Source organism: Mirounga leonina, unplaced genomic scaffold (assembly GCF_011800145.1).
Source record: "Mirounga leonina isolate KUSES-001 unplaced genomic scaffold, KU_Mleo_1.0 Mir_168, whole genome shotgun sequence".
Classification (NCBI taxonomy): Eukaryota; Metazoa; Chordata; class Mammalia; order Carnivora; family Phocidae; genus Mirounga; species Mirounga leonina.
In genome coordinates this window covers 74,041,507-74,058,478 of record NW_023270426.1, presented here as the reverse complement: position 1 = coordinate 74,058,478, position 16,972 = coordinate 74,041,507, and the positions used below count along the sequence as shown (strand labels likewise).

The following is a 16,972-nucleotide window of genomic DNA, read 5'->3' as shown; positions in this document are numbered from 1 at the left end:
TTTCCAAGAAAACGGCATGGGGAGGAAAAAAAAAAAAAGAAAAAAAAAAAGCAGCCCACATGACCCGGGCCGCGGCGGCAGCGGCGCTGGCTGGGCGCGGGCGGGCGGCGCCTCCCCCTGCTAGGTCCGGAGCTCGCACCCGCGCTCGCGCAGCCCGCCTGCCCCGCGCCCTGCGCTACACGCCCGGGCACCGCCCCCTTCCACGGCCGCGCCGCCCACGTCCACGTTCACGCGCGCGGCCTTGCGCTCCGGTGCGGCGGCGGCGGCTGCTGCTGGGTCGCCGTTGCTGTCGGCTTTACACGCAGGTCATTAACGAGGGGGCGTGCCCGAGGAGATTTTTTCCCATAAAGCATTTTTTCTCTCTTTTTTTTTCTCTTTTGCAAAACTGACTTTTACCTCTTTCCACTTCTCGCCAGTCATTTCAATCCCTCCTGGGCTGTTCGTGCTGCTGCTGCTGCACTCAAGTTTATTTTCCCGCCTGGTAGAGGTTTTAGGATTCGGTTGGTGCTTTTCACCTCTTGTTGCTGCTGTGCCCAAGGAGGGAAAGAGGAGCAGCTGCAGGAGGATCGGGAAGGTTTTCTGATGTAGTCATCGGGGAGGTGCCACTCGCTCCTGCGCTCGCTCGCTCTCTTTTTTTTTTCTCTTTTCCCGTTTCAAACTGATTGATGCATCTCTACAAGTTGCCGGGCTTGGGGCAAGACCCGTCGGAGTCGCAGGGACACTTCTGAGCGCTCACCCGAGGCTCTTGGCACCGCGTCTGGGGGCTCAGTCTTGCTCCCGGAAGGCGATCGGAGACTGACATCAGCCCATCCAGGAGTTGGAGGGATTCATTTAAAAAGTGATTGTTTTCCCTCTCGCTCTCCAGCCTAACAGTTGGGTTGGCGTCGTCCTGCAGGTTTGGGCATCCCAGCTCCGCCTCGCTGGCTGGTTCGTAACCTCTGCTCTTCATTCAGTCTGGTGCACCCACACCCGGCCAAGAAAAGCACGCGCGAGAAATCCCCGAGGCTCTGCCAGCGCCAGGGGTGTCGTCTCCCGCCGCCGCAGTCCGACTCCGCCGGGGGGACCTGCCGGAGGACACGGAGAGCCAAACTTTTCTTTGAGGTTTTCAAGGCAAGACCGCTCCTCGCCAGCTTAACTGCCGCTTAAGCAGTTCCAGGACGCCGGCGGGGCTGGGTTTGTGGCCCCGGATCCCCACCCTTTTCGGCGCGGCGCGACGCAGCGCCCCGAATCCGCAGCACCTACGACTCCTCCGAGATTTCCAAGGGTCTCCTGGTTAAGGCACAGAGGAGGCGGGGGAAGGGGGTCCTTACCTCCGGGGCCACAGGCGCGAAGCCCTCCATCCACACGGAGCCCTCCTCCTGCAGTTTCTCACCCGCCGCCAAAGTAACTTGGAGCGAAGCGGGGCGCACTGCGAGGGCCCTGGGCGGCGGCGGAGCCGTGCGCAGCCCGCGGCGCCGACGCTGAGCCGGGCCCGGCGGGCCAGTGTATGTCTCCCCGCGGCTGCGGCGCGCAACTCCCGGTGACTGTGCAGCGTGCGCCGCCGCCTGCCCCAACCCGCGGTGCCGCCGCCCGGCCCGGTGCGCACCTCCTCCTCCCGGGGTGACCGGCCTGCCGCCGCCGCTCGAGACACAGCTTGGCACCCCTTCCCCCGCCCTCGCCGCCGCCACCACACACACGCATGCTTCTCTCCATCTTGTGATTCCTTTTTTCCTCCTGAACCCTCCAGTGGGGGTGCGAGTTCGTCTTTGCCCCCTCCCCGACCCCCCCCCCGTCTCCTCTTCTCGTTCTCCTTCCCCTCCCCAGCTTGGTGTGCGCCTCTTTCTTTTCTCGCCACTCTTCATTCTTATTTATTCATATTTATTTGGCTCCTGCTCTCTTTCTCCCCTTCCCTCCCTCCCTCCGGATCCCTGCTCTTTCCCCGGAGTGGCTTGTCGGGGGCTCCGCCGCTGGCCAGGCGTGATGTTGCACGTGGAGATGTTGACGCTGGTGTTTCTGGTGCTCTGGATGTGTGTGTTCAGCCAGGACCCAGGCTCCAAGGCCGTCGCCGACCGCTACGCCGTCTACTGGAACAGCAGCAACCCCAGGTAAGGCAATAGGGGGAGCGGAGAGCGGGGATACTCGGGCCTCGGCGCCCTAAGGAAGGAGCGGCGGTGGCGGCGGGGACCTGCGCGCACCAGCCGCGGGCGGCGCGCACCCTTGGAGCCTGTGTCGCCAGGGCGCTGATGGCTTTCGAGGCGCCCACGGGAAGCGTTCCCGTCGCGCCTCTCTTTGTTAAGCTGCCTCAAAGAGGCCAGGAGTCCTTGGGAGTCCCCGGGGCAGCCCAGACCCGCTGCCTCTGCGGAGCGCGGGGAGACTCGGAAAAGGCGGGAGCTGGGGAGTCGAGACTTCTCCGCTTCTTCACCGGGGCAAGCCGGCCAGCATCTCGATCCGGGCGTAGCGCTTGGGCACCGGGAGGTCCCGGCGCGCGCAGCCAAGAGTTCCCGCCTGGAGCGTGGGTGCGCAGGGACTGCAGGGAGAACCCGCCAAACATCCCCAAAGTTGTTTTTTTTTTTTTTTTTTTAATTTTTCTTCCCTTTTCTCGGTACGTTCAGGGAGCGCAAGGGCTGGGAGAAGCGAGGGGGGTGCTGGGAAGCGGAAGCTTTAGGCTTTTATTTTCTTCTAACTGGGAGGCAATCAACCGGCCCCTGGCCCCGTCTCGGCCCGGCGCGCCTGGCATTGGAGAGGATTCTCCCACCTCCTTACCCGCCGTGGGCTCAAGGTGCCAGAAAGTTTGATCTAATGCGGGGTTACGTCATGTGTGCGGAGCGAGCTGCTGGAGTTGGCCGAGCCGGGAGGTGGGAGCCCTGTAGTCCACGGCCTGGCGGTGTGAAGCCGGAGGAACACGCGCAATTACCTGGAGCCGTTTTGTGGGCGTCCCCGAAGCCCTCCCGGTACGCGGAAGGCTAGAGATGGGCGCCTAGGGCCGCCCCAGCGCGCCTGCTGAACTCTGGCCACGCGCAGACGTCCCTTGTTCAGGGATTCTGGAAGTGGGGAGGAGTGAGCGTTGTCCAGTGTGCCGGGCGAGCCCCTCCGGATCCAGAGAAGCTCCGAGCCCTACTTTCTCCCCGGCCTGTGGGCAGCAGTCGGCCCCACTGGGCCCAGAATGCTCTGGCTCTCTGGGACCGAGGCCAGCTTCCAGGTGCGGGCTGGTTTCGGTGCCTGCCTAAGAGGGAAGTCGCATCGATTATACCTGAAATCCCAGGTTTTTCTCTGGGCTGGAGTGGAAGTTGGGAGGAGAGACGCTGGAGGCCGAGGGGATGATAGTTTGTGGTGGCTGCGCGCCCAACGTGTATGGGAGAGAGGGGGCTGGCGGGCGCCTCCAGTTCTTCTACCTCCGGGTGGCCGTGTCCACCGGCCTCCCTCCTTCTCCCTTAATTCAGGCTTGGGAGGGAGTCCCCGCTTGAAGTAGTGTCAGCTCAGATGAAGATGGGCAGATTTCCCCACAAGCGGTCGACCGGTTGCCTAAAGGAGAGTAGCGCCCCCCCCCCACCTCCCCGCGCTACTCCGGGAGAGATAATCACACCCAGGTAGCCCAAATTCTAAATTGCACCGCCTAGCAGAAGTGGAGACATCCCTGAAAGTTTGGTTAAAAAAAAAAAAAATGTCTTCTGGAGGTGGGTGGTGGGATGGGAAGCTATTTCTTCTTTGACATGCCACTTACCACTGTTAGGAAAAGAAAGGGAAGCCATCCCGCCAGAGGAGATGCCTTTTATTAAAGCTGACAAGACAAATAGAGCAAGCTTTCCAGTTGTGATGGTGTTAAAAGCAAGTCTCATTATGTTGGTTGGTTTTATTCCCCCCCTGGGCTTTATTAAACAGCATATACGAAATACAGGAATTTATATTTCTAAACTTTAGCGCCCTATTAAATAACAGTGAAATTGGTTAGTTGAATGTGGGACATTTTGTGCTTACTTGTCTTTTCCTTCCCACTCCAAACTTCACAGTGTGATCTTTTCCTCACAGTTTTATTTGGATACTTGGGTGTTCCAGTCATCCTAGGTTAAAACAGAAAGAATCAGCAACACCCCCACCTACCCCTCCTTCTTAACCTGTCAAGCTAGTCTGAGTTAGTTCGAGGACATTTTATCTTAGGTTATCTCTGTTTTATGCTTTTGATACTGTTGTTTGGTTTGAGATTAGCACATTGATTTTTGTCACAGGTCATGTTTTTTAATAGATTTGCCCTGCCTGTAGAAAACTCTGCTCAGGATGCCATGGTGGCTTTGAACCTGCCCAGACAAAGTTAATCTGTAGAATTTTAAAATACCAAGGGTATTCTCAAGTCTGTATTCTAATTTGAGGCTTGTGGAAATACCTTTTTATTTGATCGTTATCATTTTGATGATGTTCAAAAGAAAGGATAATGTACCCCTCTCCCAAGAGATTCAGCTCTAACTTTAGTATTCTTAGGGTTTGTGGGTGCATTTATCTTCATATGTTGTCACAGTAAAACTTACTTTAAAAAACTAATGTAACTGTGAAAGTAGGGCCTGGTAGGCAGATTTCTCTCTGAAATGTTGAATAAGATGGTTTTTTTTTTTTTTTTTTTTGATGTATTAAGAAGATTCAGCTTGGATGTGATTTAAAAACAGCCAATGCAAAATAACTAGTTTAGAAATAAGCACAGTTTATCTCAAAAGATAGGGAAGAAACATTTTAGAAAATTTTCAAGGGTTTACTAAATTTTATAGATTCAATGTTTTACATTTTATTTTTGGTAATAATGTTATTTTGTAAAGTAAGCTAATCATGCTTTCTGATTTTATATAAATCCTATTTTTTTAGGACTTGTTAAACTAATAAGATCAGAAGACTTAATCTTTTAGAAAAAAGTTGAAAACTTTGATTGCAACTTAAACAGATTAATTTTTTTTTCTTAGATAAGTTCAGTAGGCACTTAAGCTCCTAATAAGGGATTCTGTGGCAAAATGAAGTAAATATATTTTAGCTTATACTAATGGAGGTGAACTTGAAATTATGTTTAAATACAATTAGAATTAAGTATTACATCTTGATCACAGGATTTAAATATCTTATATTGTAACTTCTGTAGTCCTAGGAGTTTATTGTTTTCATTAATGACTCTGTTACACCATTAGCATCCATAGATCTGGATTAACAGAGAAAAAAATATTAAACTTATTTGCTATCAGATAGAATCTATTGTCCTAGGTATTTGCTTCTGGAAAGTGGATGTTCAATTTCCCAAATGCTGGTAACTTTTTAGTTGCTAGTACTTACTGGGTGGCGGGCCAAAAACCAATTTTATGTTTTGAATTGGCACAAATCTCTGAAATAGCAACTGAGAACTATCAATCTGAATAGAAGTATATGTGATAACATTTGCCTAAATGCATCTTCCATATTTTAAAAATTTGGAAAGTTGTCTGGATTTCACCTAAATATAGTAATAGAGTGACCCTTCTAATGTTAGACTGAATTCTGAACCAGCATGTTACTAAGTAACTGAGTAATGAATATCTAAATCAAGGAGAATATAGCTATTTGTCTTTAATTTCTTTAAGAATGTAAAAAGCTTTTAAGTAACTTTTTAAAGAGACTTTCAGTAATAAAACTTTATTTACATTATCCCATAGCAGCTACACTTATAAAGATAGAGATGACTCAATATAAGAACATGCCTCTTAATCTGAAGTGTGCTGTAAACAGTTCGGTGCTTCCAATGAGAATATTCTTTTAAATATTGTGTGTATATTGAAAAGTTCTTGGTTTCTTTTGACCAGTTGCCAAAATGATAATAGGATAATTAAACATGTTGCCTACTAATTGGCATTAATGGGATAATAGTAAAATAATACAGTGGCAAATACTACCAGCATACTTGAAGAATATTGATTCTCCGCACTTAATGCTTTGCTTCTGCTGGGTTCTGAGTATCACCAATTTAAAGTGTTATGCTCTGATGGGAAAAAAAAAATCTGTATAATTCACCCAGAGTATACTAAATTTTAACCTAATCATATGTTTTCTTTGGACTTTTAAAATTCTTGTAGGGACTTGTAAATTAAACATTTCATGTTAGAGTAGCAGGTAATTGACACCATTTAGTTTTGTTAACATGTAATCTTGGAGTTGTGAAAGTGTTATGAATTCTAGGTCAGTACTCTCAAACCTTTCTGGCTGACAGATCATTTGTATGTGGCTAAGTAGAGAGAGGTAGTAACCTTTCTCCGCCCCCCCCCCAATCATAATCCTTTGGTTATTTTTTTCCTTTCAAAATAAACTTGTTTTATTTTTTAAAATTGGAGTCATCAGTGTTTTATTATGTATATACTAGTATTCTAGCACTGTGCCTTTTCCACTGACAAATAAAGGAAATCGGTTTGTTTCAAATCTAAGAATTTGGAAAGATGGAAAGTTGATCCTGGTTTTGAATGAATTTTATCACCAAACTTGTACAGGATTAACTTTAGTTTTGAAATTTTAAATGTTTTAAATAATAACATATGTTAGAAACTTAAAAGTTCTTCCAGTAAAAAGCATTATTTAGAATTTTTTAACTTTATTAACTCTGAGCCTCAATGTAATGTATTAGATATAATTGGGTAATTTTATTATTTTGATCTTTTTATCAGAATTTATGTAGACATCCGGATAAAAATAAAGCAGTATGACAGAGATTTATATATCCCGTTTTTACCCTGATCCATTTGCAAAAGACCTGAAGTGAATCTCCCCCCCCCTTTTTTTTACTTTACAAATTGGTGTAATGCTTCTTGTTTTGGGGCACTTTTCTGTAAATGTTTGAAAAGAAAAATTAGCTACTGAGATGTTTGTTCCATCCATTTTATGAGTTATATATTCATAATAAGCTCTCAGAAATAGTCAACTGTCTTTTTTTTTTTTTAGGTGACTGGAACATCAGTGCTATTTGAGGCATACTTGGCTGTACAGTCTAATTTGGCATTTCCAGCATGAGACCAAGGTCAATAAACTCCCTGTGATTAAAAGAATCAGAGAGAGCCTTCAGTTGTCCATTACTCCCTGTTAGTTGATTTTAGTGATATTAACTAAACCATTGGCTCACTGAAGGAATATCTTGTTGCCATGTGTGTTCTGGCTGATAATCAATAGCTGTAGAGGCTTCCACCTTTGAAGGCTGAAGATCAGGTTTGGAAGGAGCACTTAGTTATTTGGGGGCAAATTAACCTTGTGAATTTCTTGCCATTTAATCTTGCAAGATGCCTTCTGAACAGGCATTACATTGCATTCTGTCCACTGGCCTGATTTCCTATTGGATAGGGACAGATAAAGATGAGCGCCTTCTCTTCTCCCCTGTTGCTATGAACCACGCAAGCTACCAGCTTCATGCTGGGCCAAGAAAATGAATGAATACAATTAGTCCTTCAGGAGTCCTGGCCTTCGCAAGCTTGGGAGAAGAATATGCTAAAAGAATGTATCTTTGAGGAAGAGAATACATTAAAATACAAAGTGGAACAAAACTAAGAAAATGTTAACAGAATTTTACATGTGGGTAGCATTTATTTATTGTTTAGTGGGTTTTTTCCCCAGTATAAATCATTTGCTTTAATAGTTTTTTTAAAAAGATGCAACTCAACCCTTTTCATTTTTGTATTTGTTTTGAGTAACTTCCAGTAGCAATGATGATTTTAAAAGTTACATTTTATTTTTAGTAAGAAACCAGTCTATGTTGACTGATTCCATATTACCAATTTTCTTTTTAGAAACAGTATATAAACTTAAAATAACAGCTGTGATTAGGATGTTCATGTTGGAAAGGAAACCTGTGTGTCCCTAAGTACAGTGAAGAAGGCCCTGGCCACTTACCCAGGATATTCAGACAGGATCAGTTTTCTGAACTGAGAAAAAATTGCCTTTTGATCATTTGTGACGGATAACACCTTCATATTCAGATATAAAAACCTCAAAGAGGAGGATAAGAAATGATCTATTAATATTCACTTTTAGTAATTTGTCTTATGGTGGTGGTCTTAGACAGCTAAACATCAATAAATGGCTGTCTCTTTTAAGGGCCTGATTTATATTATTAGATTTATATTTTCATTTGCTTCTGAACCTATATCCTGACCTGTTTTGTAGAAAAGTTTCTTGTGATTAATTTGAATTTCCAGTGTTTTGAATGGGATATTACTCACAACCAGGAGGTCTATTTCCTCCTAAATTTGTCTGCATTTAGGTCTTTTTTAAGTCAGTAGTAAACAAGGCAGCCCAAAGACAATAGAACCGCTTAGTTTAGAATTAAAAAGTAATAAGGTGGTTTTTTTGTACTATAACTATTGTACATAGTTCGATTATAAATGAAAAAAGTTCCCTGTATCTTAGTATTCTTGATAATCTCTACTCCTTGTTGCACTTTGAAGGATTTATTGTAAACTACTGAAATCTGTGCACTGTTTTGTAATGCGGAATGTGTGTGGATATAAACTCTTGGTTTTGAGGCTTTTGAGTATAGTTTTCAAACAGCCATGGATTTCAATAAAAACATTATTTTAAAAAAGTGAAAACTCCTACTTAAGTTAGCTAGTTGCTGGGAGACGGGAGTGTACCACAGTCATGGTTACCTGAGCTTTCATTCAGGTAGAGTTCTATCATTTTCAATAAGGAAAAATAAACCTTTGTCATCTTTAGAAACATCCTTCATACAATTGACAGTTGACAGGTTGAAGAAAATGTTACTGTCAGGTCTTATTTTCCAGTCAAGTGAGAAATAAAAATAGTTTTGGGTGATTTTTAAGAAAATCTATTTAAAAATTATTTCAAAATGTAGGGGAATGCTTTTAATATTTATTATGTATGTCATAGAATTAATCTGCCATTTGCTTCAGGGAAGGTCAGCAAAGTGCAATTCAAGGAGAGACTCTGACAGTTAAGTTCCTAGGCTGTTTACTTTAAAAAGTCCAATACAGTTGTTGTGTTTGTAATAAGATATCACTGGATGTTTTATGATGGCATTCTTTAAGAGATGTAAATACATCAGTATTATTCCTGTAATTATTTATCAAGCGACCCGTTTTCCATGACTGATGATCATGATTCTGCTGTGACGTGGGAATTCTGGTCACATGATATCTGTATGTTTATGCATTGGACAGTTATGTTATTGGCACACAAAGATCAGACCTTTTTAAAAAATTGCTATTAATAATTTTAAATAACTGCACAGTGTAATGTATAGGTTTCCATGTGGAAATGTGTGAATACATGCTTGGAGATTAGGGAAAAAAGATGACTAAGTTTTTGCTCCCCAATTTAGAAAAGCTAGATTTTTGGCTTTCTGTTAAATCAGAGGGTTTTTTTTGTTTTTGTTTTTTAGAAGCAGCCATCTTGTTTTAAGACCGATTTTATTTCTTTCATGAAAATGGTCTGGAAATGAATATGGACAATAGAAAAGGACTAAACCACTTTATAATAATTTTGGCAGGGCTCTACATTTAAAGCTCTCTCAAATTATTTGTGAGCTCATTAGAATGCTATTTTCTTGTATTTAGTTGAAAAAAAGGGAAGTTTTAATTTAGTAATAATATATTTTAAATCCAGGCATATTTTAATGTTAAATGTTGGGCTGTACCATGTTTACATACGTATTTTTGTTTTGTAGCTTATAATTTGTTGTTAATTTCAAAGTAGTATATTAATAGCTCCTATGGTCACCCCCCCAAATCCTGATTTCCTTTTTTTGATTGTTCTAAGTAGGCCTTTTTATGTCAACCAACGTATTTTTTTTCCGCAAATCACTCAGCAGTACCAAGAATCTTTCTCTCGTAAGAGGTGCTGATAAAAATATAGGTATCTTTAAAAATGAAACATTTGGGATGCTTTCAGAAGCATTATATGAGATCAGAGCCTTTTTGTCCCTGAAATATAGGCTTTCATTCTCTCATTACTAACTGTTCTTATGGGTTCTTATAGAAAATAGAGAAAATTATATTGGAAGTAGATTCGTATTTGTTATTAAAAATTATGAGAATATATCAACCGAGTCTGCTATATTTTCCACCACATTTTGTATTTTTTGATACATTTGGAAGAACATGTGGCCTAGTAAAGTTTACCAAAAATTTATAGTAAACTTCTTGCTACTGCATCTGTTTGATGATGTCTGGGAACATTATTCCCATGAACTGCAGTAAAAACAGAACTTCCTTAAGATTAATTTCAGAGTAACCTGACTCAGTCAGTCTGATTAAACTGGGCACAGATTGAAAACTACTTATGTCACAGATTGCTTCAGTTCATTAGAAGTAGGATTTTTGGTGGTTGCAGATGCAATATAAAGGTGATAAATAAAATGCATGTTTTAGGAAGTGGTATACATCTCCTAGACTCCTTATTTGAAGTCCAGGTATGAGCTGATAGTTTTTGTACTGCAAAGCTTTCCTCTGATATCCATCATCCATCCATTTTTGTTTTGAGGTTTTGTTTTGTTTTTTGGCTGATGGAGAAGACTAGAATATCTGAGTGTCCAAAGTGACCTTTTTGTTTTAAATGGACTAATAAATGCTATTTTTTCTTGTTGCTTCTAAGCTGTCAGAGTGTCCATTCTAAGTCTTATTAGTGACTTATTTATGTATGTAGAAACTATAGTTAACAACTAGCTCTTGCTTTGTGTTGTGAAAATACATATTAGGAAACTCCTTTGTCATGTTAAAATGCAGTTTTATGGTTTGAATAAAATCAAGGCATGGCTTATTTTGGTTGGATAATTATAGTGCAAATTGTGATCTGGATTTTGATGGTGGTAGACATGATACTTGGTGTCTCATGTTCCACAGACACCCGTGGGACATACGGCTTTGTCACATTTACCGAACTTTAATAATGTGTGTGTTGGGGGGGCTTAACCTCTTGGTTAGGTTTTTTTATAGTACTTAATTTTATGGAAACAAATGGGAATAGAAAGAAAAGGAAGACTAATTCTGAATATGGGGAAATGGTCCTTTGTGTTTAACAATTAGGTTAAACAAAGTGGGAGCAAATGAGCCTCGTTCCCCTTCTATTGTTTCAGGGCAAGAAAATACAGACAGATGTCGGAATGTGGAAGCTGTGACCTCTGACCCACACAGCATGGCCGATGCCATGGCACACAAGTGTCCTGAGCCACCCTAGTAGCGGGATGCTTTTTGGAAGCGACTGACACTTTGAGATGGAGAACCTGAAACTGATTCTGTAGCTATTTGCAGGTCTCTGAACTATCAGTCTTTTTAGCTTCACTTTTAAGTTCCTCACCTTACCTTTTATGAAAAATGTTTCTTTGTTTGGCTCAGACAGAGCTTTTGTGACTTCTGGATGGGTTCTGTATTCCTGCAGCCACTATCAATCTTTGCCTCCCAATAAATTCATTCGTCGGGCTGGGATAATGGAGGAGGCGCAGATGTATGGTCTGCTGCACCCAAGCGTTTGTCTGCTTTATTTAACTAATATCTATATTTTAAAGACAGATGAAAGCGCTGGTTTTATTAAAGGCCCTTTCTTTTAGTTTCTGTCCTGCAATCTTGCCAATAACCCTTGGGTTCAGACAGACCATTAATGTTTTGGATACCGTGGCATTCAGTGTTTTCTTCGTATATTTGTTTACTGCTCCTGCTTCAATAAACTTTTATGCCTATTTCGGTAGTTTTCTGGCGGGGGCTCCATTTATTAAAATTTAGTGACCCAGCACAAAGAAGGGTACAGTTCAAATCGTGGTGCTTTTGACAGGGTTTTGTGTCAAACTAGAGAAAATAACAGGGAAATGAAAGCTGCCAAAATGTGTCTCCCAATTACTAATTAATCAGGCGAGAAAGGACCTCAGTGACAGATCTGGTGTCTGCCATGACAGCAACTCGGGGGGATGCTTTATTTTAAATACTGTATAAAACAAATTAAAGTAAGCCTCAGGGAATGGAGCACCCAGATATTTGATTTCACAAGTGCTGATTTAATTCCATGAAAAGCAAAGCAAAAAGCAAAATTTGAAACTGCGTCCTTGTACTCTTCACTGATCGTATCATAACAAGCTATTCTAAAGAGTATTTCCCTTATTAATAAACAATGCCTTTATTCTTGTTAATATTTTAGCACAGATACAGTAGTATTCTTGGCTTTAGGATCCATAGAGCATTTTATACCTACTTTATTGTCAGTAGAGACTCAGGGAAAAATTCAAAATTTTTTCATCCTATGCCTGTCATCAGTGTTTTGAGAATTACTGTAACTGAAGAACTAACCTTTTTTCCTCCCCTGCAAATATATGTTTTTGCTGTTCCAGAGGTTCCCTTCTCTTCTGGCAATGTTCCCATTATGGTTGCTGGACCCATAATGAAATGCCTGTTATTAGTGTATTTTTTCCATAGCATTTACAACATCAAAAGAAAAGGGACTTGTATGGAACTATAGCTGTCAGGGGAACAATGAAAACTAATTACACACTCAGCTATCACCATTGTCAACTATACTCTTGGGAAAACAAAAACATGACAAAGTGTGTGTGTTGGGTGGGGTGTGTATACATATATAGGATATTCCATATGAATATATACGTATGGGGTCAGACATATCGGATGACCCAACTTGAAACTCTTGTGTTCCCGGAAACAAAACAAAAAGGCATAAAAGACCATCTGATTCAGTTAATTAAAAAGAAACAAAGCAGTTCTTTATTAGGAAGTGAGTCCTTACTTTGGTATCCCTCCCTTATTATATGGACTGAGAGAACCAGCGGTAATTTTGACTCTGAATACCTCATTATTTTGAGTTTTACTTTGGAATGGTCTTGTTATCGATACATTTATAGATGCTGTTAATGTATCTGATTATTTCTTACAGTTACCTCTTTTATAAATTGTTAATTCCTAGCTCTAGATTTTTGTGTTGATATCTGGTTATTTGAGAACTAATTACCTAGTTTGTTTATTATGTAGATCTCTCTATCACAGTCTTTCCCTTTTGATGGCTTTGGCCATTTTACTATTCCTGGGCCTGTGCGATTGGTGGGTGGATTTGAGAAAGAAAATAAAACTAAAAAATGACATTTCTGAAACTTAGGTCAGCTTTGGTGTGAGATTTGGTAAGAAAAGACTTTGAGGCTATTGAATAACATGAGGTTTTGGAATCAATTTTGGATTTCAATCATCCGTGCCATCCCTGTTCTCTGGTACTATGTGGAATTGGGACTTGGCCTTAGATAATGTTTTCCGTTACTGTCTTGATTCCTTGGGTGAATTCTCTGTAGTATACTTAAAATCAAAGCCAAATGGGTGAATTTAGGAATTATATATTGATTTTAACTTATTTTTCCAAAGTTTTCACATTAAAGCAATATTACAGCTAATATCTAAGCATAATAATATATTCCTGTATTGAATATCTAGAAGTGACAATTGATGAAATATCTATTGAGTGATACATACAAGCACTGTGAGGCCCACAGCTGCTTCAGAGATGATGATAGCATCTGTACCGAGGGAACTTGCAGTTTTGTGCAGTTACAACAATTTTATACACAGAGTAGATAGTACTATAAGAGATGTTCACACATGGATTTATTCAGCAAATATTTATTGAGTGTCCACTGTGGTCCAGGTATTGTTCTTGTACTGGAGATATCACAGTAAACAGTATAAACAGCATCCCTGCATGAAGCATTCGGTTAGCAATTTCTAGATCACTGCTTCTCACAGTCTAATTGCATGCAGATCCTCTGGAGGTCTTGCTGAAATACAGGTTTTAATTCAGCGGATCTGGGACAGGGCCCTGCTAGTGTGCATTTCTAACAAGCTCCAGGTTATATGATGCAGTTGGCCTGTGCACCACAGTTTGGGTAGCAAGTTTCTAGGTAAGTCAGTGGGGAGAGAGATTATTTCCGGCTCCTCATCAAGGACTCTTGGTTGTATTTGCCCTAAACTTCCTATATAGTTCTATAATTTCTAAAATGGCTTAGTATTTGCACAAGGGAAAGTGATTTGTCTTAAGACCTAGTAGTCTTCCTTTTTAGCACTTTCCCCCAAATCTCAAATCAAATAGCTTTTCCTATTGAGGTGTATGCGTCATTAAAAATCCACCACGAACAAAAGTAATAGGCCAGGGATTTTGTTGTAAGTTTTGCTTAGACAGATTCTATTGGAGTGAAAATACTGCCTTGGTCCAAAAAGTTTTAGGAGGATCCTGTCATAAATGTCTCAGGGTATTTATTTGCAAACCCTCCCCAGATGTATTTTATGTGGCAGTGCCAGAATTACACCTCAAAAACAGATTTTTAACACTTTCCCATTTAAATTGGAATGCTTAAATGAACCCCAAATGTTCATTTTACATTCAGCAGAGAAGATGACTAATAGTGTGTCTGCTTCTACTGGCTGGGTGTGTTGTGGGTGGCTCTGACGGGAGCCTACGCTTCCAACGGAGTTATAAGAGACTTGGGGGGAAATTCATTCCTGCTCTAAAATTCTCTGATTCTAGTGTCCTTTGTGGGAAATCTTTGTTCCTCCACAGTCCAGGTAATATAAAGTCTGTAAATACGCTTCCACGTTTTTCAGTCTATATCATTTGATGTGCAGAACAAATATCATGGGATGCTTGTATTAACAAATAAAGGATGGAACCTGTTACATTCAGATTACTCTGCCTCCTTACCCTTTTTGTTCTTCACTCTGTGTGTATAAATACAATATTACTAATCTCCTAAGTGAACTTTAAAGTCTTTGAAAGCATCAGTGAGTTGACTTACTTAACCAAAATTACCTCTATGGAACAATTGTAAAAAGAAAGATGGAGCTGTTTGTACTGTAAATCAGCTATATTTTAATAAAAACAAAAAAAGAGGGAAAGGGGTGCCTGGGTGGCTCAGTTGGTTAAGCGACTGCCTCCGGCTCAGGTCATGATCCTGGAGTCCCGGGATCGAGTCCCGCATCGGGCTCCCTGTCGGCAGGGAGTCTGCTTCTCCCTCTGACCCTCCCCCCTCTCATGTGCTCTCGCTCTCTCATTCTCTCTCTCAAGTAAATAAATAAAATCTTTAAAAAAAAAAAAAAAGAGGGAAAGGATGGTGAGCCCTCTTAATTCAGGTATCCTTTTATTTTTATAACAGTTTTTGCCAACATTTTTTATAATTATCAAACAGAAACAAATCTTTTCATTTTTAAATCCTTGACAAAATGGATTTAATTAAAACACTGGGTAGCATTTTATAAGAACTATGACTCTTATTACGAACAGTAAATAAGGACGTTAACGTTCAGAGGTTTTTTTGTAGGTTTATTCTTATGCTCACCATATAAGTAAGCATTCAGAGATAATGACTTTGAAATGACATCTGCTTAGTTTCTAGTTTTATGATTCTCACTGACACAGGAATTTGAGAATCTTCTGTGATTATGTGTGAACTTACGTGGTTCCTAAAAGTGAAGTATACTATGTGCTTAGAAGATTATTACATTTAGAAATAGGATATCTTCATTGATTAAAATGAAGTCATTTGCATATCTCTAAAGAATGGTTTTGTTCAAAATGAGTGGATACACCTAAGATTTGTGCTCATCGCCATGCTCAGGTGAAGTAGAAGATGTTGAATAGTTCTAATTATTGTGTGTTGACCTTCATTTTAGAAAAGGGAGGAAATAAGTACATTAAATAGTTTTTATTTAACTCATTAACAGTGATTTGTCATCAGATTAATAGGCTGTAATCAAGTTCTTAGGAACACTGATATGTATACATTTATAGACTGTTTTGACTGCATAAAATAAAAGCAATGAGTTCATGTACTTTTTTTGTTTTGAGTTTTTATAATAGCAGCTGTTGTGAACATGGCTTTAAGTGGGTTTGGGTGGTGTTGTATAGGCAAGAGCTCAGAGAGTGAGATATTTAAAAACCTACCATCAGATTAGATTTTTAAGTTGCCTTTGTAAACATTTTGTTGGTTGTATTTCAGATCTGGCTAAATTTCAGCTCTAGTTGATTCCTAAGTATGCCATTCATAGTGATGAAGCTGAGTCTTAGTTTCTTCACCCTAATCAATAAATGGGCATAATAAAAATAATGTCTCACTCAGATTTGTGAAAATTTAAAGGAAAGTACATCTGTGACAGGACTTTGAAAATGGAGTAATAAAAAGAGTAGAGATTGAAGAGGCCACCTCACATTGTACTGGTGCATCTTTATAATTCTGTACATTCTTGTATGTTGCATAGAAAGCACAAATCAAAACTTCATTTCAGAGCATCATGGTAGAGTTGACTATTTTAAAGATAGGTTGAGTTGTATTTTATGTTTTAGGCTTTATCTTGTGATTTCTACAAGGGTAATGATGTCCAGATAATGACACGTGAGAGGCAGGTCTGCCAGGCCCTTCTTCCCGGGAAGGAATTTTGGATCTCCTTTGTAACATTGGTCAAGTTTATTTTTAATACCCTCTCGTCTCCTCTCTGTCTCTTCTGTGTTGCTTCTTCTTGACTTTTAAAACCCTAATATTCTGCTTTGGACTTCACAGGTATAATGAGATATCTCCATCTCAAAGGAGAAATTAATGAATACTGACACCCTCTTGGAGAATGCTTGTATTTCCAATGAGGAACTTGTTGAAACAGATCAATTCCTGTCAGGGGCTGTTCCTTGCAGGCAGCCTGGCTATCCCTGGGATCCTTGGATTCTTCTGAATCCTGCTGCCAGAAGAACAGGGTTTAGCCTCTTGACGCCTCTGTGCTTAAACAACTCCTGTTATCGACTGCTTTTAAACTTAGTACGTATTAATTATACACGCACTGATGTTAGGAACATAAATAGATCACAACAGCATCTAGCTGAGAAAGGAAACAGAATTTGTCAAGGAACACATATTTTAATGCATTGAAACCTGAGTAACCCATTACTGTCAAAGGGCCACTTTTCTGTAGAATTGTCTGGTGGTTATTCAAAGCAGGTTTTACTTCATGTGTTTATAGTTATTTAGGAGAAT

General features: G+C 40.9%; 1 protein-coding gene across 3 annotated transcripts in view; it reads left to right on the top strand.

Annotated features, from left to right (window-relative positions):
• The first annotated feature begins 131 nt into the window (after window positions 1–131).
• EFNA5 (ephrin A5) overlaps window positions 132–16,972 on the top strand; it is a 275,225-nt gene continuing 258,384 nt past the window's right edge. For 2 of the 3 annotated variants that reach the window (XR_004681047.1, XM_035015014.1), the window contains exon 1: window positions 132–2,084. Coding sequence is in view for 2 of the 3 variants with exons in the window: in XM_035015014.1 (XP_034870905.1) it covers window positions 1,960–2,084 (125 nt within the window). In the remaining variant the exon portion in view is untranslated. The remainder of the gene's footprint in view (window positions 2,085–16,972) is intronic. The other variant, XM_035015012.1, reaches the window with a different exon arrangement.